The sequence below is a fragment of the Arachis duranensis genome, chromosome 2, assembly GCF_000817695.3.
Source record: "Arachis duranensis cultivar V14167 chromosome 2, aradu.V14167.gnm2.J7QH, whole genome shotgun sequence".
NCBI classification, from domain to species: Eukaryota; Viridiplantae; Streptophyta; class Magnoliopsida; order Fabales; family Fabaceae; genus Arachis; species Arachis duranensis.
The window spans coordinates 88,206,511-88,215,484 of NC_029773.3; the positions used below are offsets into that span (position 1 = coordinate 88,206,511).

The 8,974-nt window shown below is 34.8% G+C and overlaps 1 protein-coding gene across 1 annotated transcript; it reads left to right on the forward strand.

Annotated features, from left to right (window-relative positions):
- Positions 1 to 1,690: 1,690 nt before the first annotated feature.
- Positions 1,691 to 8,130, forward strand: LOC107475830 (phospholipase D gamma 1-like). The gene is made up of 10 exons (XM_016095506.3): positions 1,691 to 3,394; positions 3,965 to 4,081; positions 4,352 to 4,546; positions 4,819 to 5,070; positions 5,187 to 5,255; positions 5,358 to 5,511; positions 5,675 to 5,823; positions 6,743 to 6,922; positions 7,324 to 7,521; positions 7,743 to 8,130. The coding sequence occupies exons 1-10, from the start codon at positions 1,691 to 1,693 to the stop codon at positions 8,034 to 8,036; spliced, it is 3,312 nt and encodes a 1,103-aa protein (XP_015950992.1). The 3' UTR covers positions 8,037 to 8,130.
- The last annotated feature ends 844 nt before the right edge of the window (positions 8,131 to 8,974 follow it).

Below are 8,974 nucleotides of genomic sequence, written 5' to 3' on the forward strand. Positions count from 1 at the left end.
ATATATATAAGAATGCATACTAAAATTTAATTAAAATTTAATAAAGTCAAATAAAAAAAAAACATGTATGCTTTACAAAATATATAAATATCATCTCGTGTGTATTTTTATAAAATTGTAAGTTTCACAAATCAATATTTATTTTCAAAAATTCAGAAATCACAATAATAAAATATTTTCAAACTCCAAAATTAATGATTCAACATAGATATTGATAATAATATATTTAAAAACAATTATAGATATAATATCCACTCACAACTTGATTCCAAAGAACCGGAAGCAACTCTGAGCGCGTCAACGAGCTACCAAATGATGTCCAATAATTCTACAACTCTAGAAATATGACAATAATGATATTTGTGAGCTACTAATATTGTCAATTAACATAATCTTACTCACCTTGACAAAAGCCCCAAATTTTCTAACCCTAATAACCCTAATTCGGATTTATACATACCCATAAATATATAGATGACAAAAATTGGGAATATGGCTAATTATTGAGTCAAAGAGTTACCTTGAAGCCTCAATAATAATTGGAACTCAAGGATTGAATGGTTCCTTCACTCATTAAGTTGAAATCACATGATTTGGAGGTTTTGAGAAAATAAGATTTTGAATAAACAGAGGTAGAGTAGAGAAGAAAAGAAAGCAAGATGATAAAGGTGAGTTTGATGATATAGGGTGGTTGATGCAAGGAGAAGAGATGAGGAATTGTAGTTGAGAAAGGAAGAGAAGAGAGGATTTTTAGTGTTGTTGTTAGGAAGAAATAAAAAGAAGAAATGAAAGAAAGAAGGGGAGTGTCGAAGGAGGGGGGCACGGAGAAGAGAAAAGAAATGTTTAAGTGGGGGCATGTGCCCCCCACGTGCTCTCCCCCCCCTTTTTTTTTTTGTCGGTTACTACATCTACCTTTGTAAAAAAAGAAGAAGATAAGATTATTTTATATAAATTTTATATTCAGTTATCTAATTATATCTGTTATTTTATATAATTATTTACGCTGTTAACGTAAAAATAAATTATTTTTGTTGATATTATGTAATTAGACGCTATTTTACATTAATAATCTATCAAAATTAAATTTTTAATTTAACACTAATCAATTTAGATTGGTCCAGTAATATATATACAATTTTTCTTTTGTAATAATAATAAAAAGGGAACGTTGTTATTTGATATATTGATCACATTATTGCTGCAAAGTGCCGTTATTTTCGCGCGAGTTTTGTACCCTTCGTTCAAAAGACCATGCTGACGTGGCATGCATTAGAGAGAGAGGGGAAGAGAAAACGAGAGCGCGATGGAGTAGTGTGTATGTGAGAGAGAGAGTGATGTGGTTCATCTCCAATGCCTTTGAATCTTCTCATTCTTCTTCTTCTTCTTCTTTTGATGAAGCTTCCGAATCAGAATGCTTCGTTAAGGTGAAAGCTTTTCATTAAAACTCTTAACGTTCAGCTGAGTTTCCTAAAAAGGATTCTCATGCATGAATTTTGTTAGCGTGTTCTTCCGTCTCAATCAACATTCAATACCACCATCTAATACAGATGCAGTAATCCTTTGTTATTATTGTTTTCTATGTGCATAATTAATATAATTTATTTGTTTTTAATTCAATTTGTGGAATAGTTTTGCATGATCATCAATTCAAGTAGGGTTTGGAACAATTTGAGTATTTCGATTGATAAAAATGGAGAATAATAATGGATCTCCAAGCCAAAATCGGAACTCTAGGTCTAGGAGCCCTTCTGATCATGCAAGAGCTCAATCTCCAATTCCACATGGTGGTTCTGATCCACATGCACCATCAACTCATCATCACCCTGCATATTCATTCTCTTATCCCCCGGGACCATATTCCTACAACTATTACCCTCCACCTCCTTTATCACCTTCTTCACACCCTTCTCTTCCACACTCACCATGTAGCCATAGATATGCATACACCTCACTTCCTGTGTCACCCAGCCCCGGTTCTAGCTCCCCTGGTCCTCCAATTAACCGCCCTCCGCCTCAATTGGTTGCCTTTAACCGCCCTCTTCCGCGATTAGACTATCCCCTGAGTCTCGGGGTGCCAACAACTAAACGGCGGCCTCCACCACGGCTGGACTATCCTCTGAGTCCGGGGCAAAAGTCGGCTTATTCTCCACCTCATTATTATACTTTCCCCTACCATCAAGGTCCTAAAAGTCCAGGAGTATCATCACAATCTAGTCAGAGTCCCATTTCCAGCTCTCCTAGGAGTCCTTCCTTGGAAAATGTTATATGCAATGTTCAGATATCAGATAGCAAGCTCGGTGCTCCTGCATCACCCTCTGCTCCTGCATCACCCCCTGCTCCTGCTGCACAAACTGGCCCTTTTGCACCACATTTTGCGCATTCGAATTCAGTTCCATTTCATGGGAAGAATGATGAATTTAATGGTTGTTCGGATAAATTATCAGGCAGGAGACGTTCTACCTCTGATGTAGGGGATTTAAAGACTTCGCCTAGTGTGTGTAATGAATCGCCACGTAACCAGAGTTTGCAGCTTGCAAGCTATAAAGGGTCTTCTTTGAGAGCTTTGCTTCTACATGGAAATTTAGATATATGGATTCATGAAGCCAATAATCTTCCAAATCTAGACATGTTCCACAGAACTTTGGGGGATATGTTTGGCAAAATGCCTGGTAGTCCGGGCAAGGGCAATACCAGCGATCCTTATGTGTCAATTCGTGTATCAAGTGCTGTGATTGGGAGGACTTTTGTGATTAAGAACTGTGAGGACCCCGTTTGGGAGCAGCATTTTTGTGTTCCTGTTGCGCATAATGCTGCTGAAGTTATCTTTCATGTTAAGGACAGTGACGTCGTGGGATCAGAACTCATTGGTGTTGTGGCGATTCCAGTCGAACAAATACACTCGGGGGAAGTAATAAAAGGGGCCTACCCGATTTTGAATAGTAATGGGAAACCTGTTAAGCAAGGTGCTGTATTGAGCCTAACCATACAGTACACTCCAATTGATAAACTAGTCATGTATCAACAAGGAGTTGGAGCAGGTCCTGAGTATATCGGGGTTCCCGGCACTTATTTTCCATTGAGGAGAGGTGGAACTGTTACTCTATATCAAGATGCTCATGTTCCAGATGGCTGTCTCCCTAATTTGATGCTTGATAATGAGATGCATTATGTGCATGGAAAGTGTTGGTTTGACATATTTCAAGCAATAAGTCAAGCTCAACGGTTGATATATATCACGGGCTGGTCAGTATGGCACAAAGTTCAGTTGATTAGGGATGCCGGCCCAACGGAAAGCCTTGGCCATCTTTTGAGGTCTAAGTCACAGGAAGGAGTAAGAGTGCTTCTCCTTGTTTGGGATGACCCTACATCAAGAAACATCCTTGGTATACAAACAGTAAGTAGTGCAATCTTTTGTTTTCTTATTATTGCATTTCTGTGTTTGGGAGGCCTGTTAGGATGGTATTATTATTGCTACATGTTGTCATCATAGTTATATTCTATTTGCTTTGAATTTTTTTTTTAAGATCAGTAAAAAGAGCTTGAGTCTGAAACTGTATAAGAATGGATAAATAGGAGTTTCATCACCAAACGCATTTCAAATATTTATTTATTGTAAGAACTGTGTAACTTCAAAATGTAAAAAAGGAATATAAATTGTTCAATCTATTTGATTACAAAGTTGTATATTTAATAAAGGGAATTTTTTAAAATCATACCAATAACGTTCAACTTCTTGTTTCTCTCAGCCAAATGATTATATTGGTAATGCATATGACAAGAGAAAAATCTTTATTTTGTCCTCTATTAGTACTTCTCTGATGTGATTTCTGTTGTTTATTTTATTTCAATTAAAGATTAAGATCCTTGAACATTTTTTCTTCTCCAGGGGTTTTGCTTATCAGAAGAATGGGCATGATTTTATCTTTTAGTTTTAATTATACAAAACTCTCTACTTTATATTCAGGATGGTCTCATGGCAACTCATGATGAGGAAACTCGAAAATTTTTCAAGCATTCTTCAGTACAAGTGCAGCTTTGTTCTCGCAATGCAGGAAAACGACATAGCTGGGCAAAACAAAAGGTTTGGTTGATATATTTTGTTTGTTCCATTGTTTAATTTCTCACATTATTAGAGATTTTCATTGACTTTGGCATATGATGCACACACTATGCTTGCAACTAACATGATTCTGTCAGGTAACTAAACAAAATTTTTGTCACAAATTTCAGAATTTACGAAACAGAATATAGTTTTGCTAGCTATTAGATATTTGATTTGAATCTGCATTCCCACAGATGTTTTCATTTTCCTTTCATAGATGAACATTAAAATTCCTTTTCTGGTTATCAGGAAATTGAAGCAATATATACACATCATCAAAAAACTGTAATGGTGGATGCTGCTGCTGGAAATGGCAAAAGAAAAATTATAGCATTTGTTGGTGGACTTGATTTGTGTGACGGACGATACGATAATCCATACCATCCTCTCTTTAGGACATTGCAAACACTGCATAAGGATGACTATCACAATCCATGTTTCGCGGTAATCTCTTATTTTTAGTTTCCAAATGGTTGCATCATTGCATGTGTCACTCCATTTCTCCATCAAACATCTAACATACCACAAATGAATGCCAATATATGATGAAAGGTGACCAAAATATAACTTAAAAATAAGATGTCACTCTAAGATTTAGAATCAACCGGAAATCATGGTGAACTATGTTGTAATAGGCTAATAGCTAAAATCTACTTATAGAGAAGTTTGAAAACAAGGACTAATTTATTCCTATGTTGTGGTTTATTTAATGACAGGGTAATACTGGTGGTTGCCTGCGAGAGCCGTGGCATGACTTGCACTCTAAAATTGATGGTCCAGCGGCTTATGATGTTTTGGCAAACTTTGAGGAGAGATGGTTAAGAGCTGCAAAACCTAAAGGGGTTTCAAAGGTAAAAGGTAATGCATATGATGATGCACTGCTTAGATTAGAACGGATTCAAGATTTTTTGACTGTGAATGATGTTCCTAGTGTCGATGACGATAATCCTGAGGCTTGGCATGTTCAGGTATTTTCTATTAGTCCTGAATGAATATTTTCAAATTTTCTAGAAGCAACATTTTTTTCTTCTTATTTGTGCTACTTAAACTAAACTAATTAATTCTGTATAATTTGGAAATGCAGATATTTCGCTCGATTGATTCTAATTCTGTCAAGGGATTTCCAAAGGATCCAAAAATAGCACAAAGCATGGTGAACCCAAGACCTTTTTTGTGTATTTCTTCCTTTTTATGTTTATTTTCAAGTCTAAACTTCCGTCGCCACGAGAATGTTAAGCTTATTGTGGTTTTACAGAACTTGGTATGCAGAAAGAATGTGATGATTGACATGAGCATACATGAAGCATATGTGAAGGCGATCCGTTCAGCACAACATTACATTTATATAGAGAACCAATATTTCATTGGATCCTCATTCAATTGGAGTCAGACTCAATATAAGGATCTTGGTATGTATTCTCTTTGTGCACCATTCTTGCTTGTTGCTTCAACAATTATTTGGCCTACTGTGCTGCATAATTTGAACACAAATTATTATAAAGAAGAAAATTAATGATGAGTTGCTTCTATTTTAAAGATATCTCGTTTATGTTATATTTCATGTTTTTGCAGGTGCTGATAATTTAATTCCAATAGAAATTGCTTTGAAGATTGCTGAAAAGATTAGAGAAAATCAGAGATTCGCTGTGTACATTGTTATTCCAATGTGGCCAGAAGGTATTCCAACAGGGGCTGCCACCCAAAGGATTCTATATTGGCAGGTATTTTCACATTTTTAAGGAAAATTTTTTAATAAAATCATCATAGCCACTAAATGGCTCAGAGTGTTTTGGTACAAAATTAACAAAGCATTAAGTGTGTCCAATCAAAATTGAAGAAAGTTGATAATAAGAGTTGAAAATTGGAAATCATGATAGTGAAGAAAGAGTTAACAAGTGTCATTTTAACAGTTCGATGAATTTTGTATCATACCAACAATCTTTATTGTAAAATCGTTTAAATTGAAATCTTTCTAGTGGTTCTTGCCAAAGTTTTATGCAACCTTCCTCCATCACAAGTTTTAACCGAGTTCTACATTGGTTATCACTATGAATATCTTTTGTCAACTAAATTATAGTGTATAGTCCTAGTTACATATTAGAAGCAAAATAGAAAGAAAATAGGGTTCTTTTGACAAATTTGATCCTATAGACACAATTGAGCATTAGTAATCCATTTTCAGTGAATATTGTCCCATTTATGGGGTTTGAAAGTAAATGAGTTAGGGGATATCATCTTGTGATTTACAACCATCTTCAGGTCTTTTGCTACTTATATGTTTCCCTTTTTGATAAAATGTAATTTTCAAGTTAGGAAATATCATTGCAACCATCATGAGTCAAAAAGTTATGTATGAGCTGCCAAAAAAACTTCACACAAATTATGCTAGAAAGTGAATCCTCAGTTCAGAATTCTTGGGTTTTCATTTTCAATATTTTCTATTTACACAATTCTATGAAGGAAAAATCAAAAATAAAATAAAATAAAATAAAAACTAGAAAACAAAATTTTTTTGTTTATACTATCTTCCAAAAGCACTCAAACCTGCTTCATGAATCCTGATGTTAAACTAAAATTCATAAAACCTATGAGTACTTGGATACTGCATTTCTTACTCACTGTTTTTATATATTTTTGCAGAACAAAACAATGCAAAATATGTATCAGACAGTATATAATGCTTTGGTTGAGACTGGACTTGAAACTGCATTCTCTCCACAAGACTATTTGAACTTTTTCTGTCTTGGCAATCGCGAGGCCTGTGGTATATATGAGAATGTTAATGGAACTGGAGCTCCTCCCCCAGCAAATAGTCCACAGGTAAGAATACAATGCTCACGTTCCCTTTGTCATTTACCTAGTGGGATAAGATTAAAACTTTGTTGTTGTTTGTTGTTTGCTTAATGTCAAGATAAACAAAGAGATAGAGGCCTTGAAAGAATATAATCTAAGTTTGTCTCATTTGAAAGTACATCAAATAGTTTAATTGCAAGGTTTGATATTTGATAAAGATAAATTTGTATTTAGATAGTAGTTGTTATTAATTCTTAGTTGTTATTAGATAATTCTTAGACTAATAAGTAGCCAAAAGAGTACCAAAATGCATGGGTTATGAGTACCACAAATATTCTATACGACAATGTAAGCATCTTGATCTTGTATTTCTCCTTGTGGTAAATTTTATGGTGTTTTTTTCTCTTCCTTTTTGTTTTGTTTTGCAGGCACAAAGTCGAAATAATGGAAGATTCATGATTTATGTTCATTCAAAGGGTATGATAGTTGATGATGAATATGTGATAATTGGTTCTGCAAACATCAACCAGCGCTCCATGGACGGAGGAAGGGACACAGAGATTGCAATGGGAGCCTACCAACCTCATCATACATGGGCAAGAAACAATTCTGCTCCTCGTGGACAGGTAAAGAAAGATCATCTTTAAAATTATGTTACTCTTTTATAGATCTTGAGGAAAATAAAAGAACTATGTACATATCTGAAAATATTTAGGATGATCAAAATTTACAGGACTAAAAACCAAAAATAAATTAAGAGGGACCAATTGAAACATAAGGGTGCTAAAGTTACATTACTACATGTCTAGATTAGAATTCTTTGTTGAACTATATAGTATATGTGTAGGTCCATGGCTATAGGATGTCACTATGGGCAGAACACACAGGGACAATTGAAGAGTGCTTCTTCCAACCGGAGAGCCTTGAATGTGTCTCAAGGGTTAGAACAATGGGTGAACTGAATTGGAAACAATACTCAGCTAAAGAGGTATCAGAAATGAGAGGCCATCTTATGAAGTACCCTGTAGATGTTGATAGGAAGGGTAAGATTAAACCCATTCCTGGCTTTGAAGAGTTTCCTGATGTTGGAGGCAAGATTGTTGGTTCATGCTTTGGCATTCAGGAGAATCTAACCATTTAGATTATCACATTTACTCATTCATTCATTCATTATTCGATCATAGTTAGGTTCCTTCTCCCAAGAGGCACTCTCTCAGTGACTAGAATTCGGATTATACCCGGGAAAGGAAGTGTCTAGTGTCTAGTGTGTATCTCTACTACTACACCAACCTCATTGTTAGTTGCTATTTTTAGTATAAGATCAAATGATTAGTGTAAATTATAATTATAGAGGATAAACCAATTTTAAAATGTCTTATAAGTTGAAACATTGTATAGTGACAAACAACTTTAATCTCATTCTTTATTCTTTCATGAATACCTTACATATTCCTCTAAACAGTTTTGAAATGTCTTATAATTAGTATATATTACTAATAATTTAAGAATTAATTAGCTAGCAAAATTAGCATATGAAGCTCTATGGTGGACCCAATGTTGTTAAGAGACTTGAGTTTCAATGTGTATCCCCCAAGTTGGGCCACACACCCCATGCTTTTGTATTTAGGTCATATAATGAGTGCTAGCAGGGCCACAAAAACAAAGTCAAAAACATTGGTCCTACAATACCAAAAGAAAAATATATATTGGTCCTACATAGGGACAATACACTGGCCAAATTACCGAAACAAGAAACAAAAAAAAGGTAAGGACAATATAGAACATGCTCCATTGCACCTACCCAAAACTTGATGTGAGGTAGTTCTGTATTCATTTCCTTTGTTTTTTGTAATTTTCTTCCAAGTCACTAGTTTTCAAGTGTCTATTTGACCCTAACTAAAATGAGTTTGAACTTCAAATCACACTAGTTTATTATTATGGAGATAATTAATTTTTTTATTCATGGAATGACGATATATATGTTCACTTGCATCGTGGGAGGGACCACAATACATATTTTTGTGATAAGTTATTTTAGAGTAAATTATCTTTTTGTTCCCAACATTTGGATAAGTTATA

Excerpts from the sequence above, each read along its gene's own strand:
- LOC107475830 (XM_016095506.3), top strand. The coding sequence starts at position 1,691 with ATGGAGAATAATAATGGATCTCCAAGCCAAAATCGGAACTCTAGGTCT. Across the intron at positions 5,512-5,674 it reads GACTCAATATAAGGATCTTG|GTGCTGATAATTTAATTCCA; the intron begins GTATGTATTCTC and ends ATGTTTTTGCAG. Across the intron at positions 6,923-7,323 it reads CCCCAGCAAATAGTCCACAG|GCACAAAGTCGAAATAATGG; the intron begins GTAAGAATACAA and ends TTTGTTTTGCAG.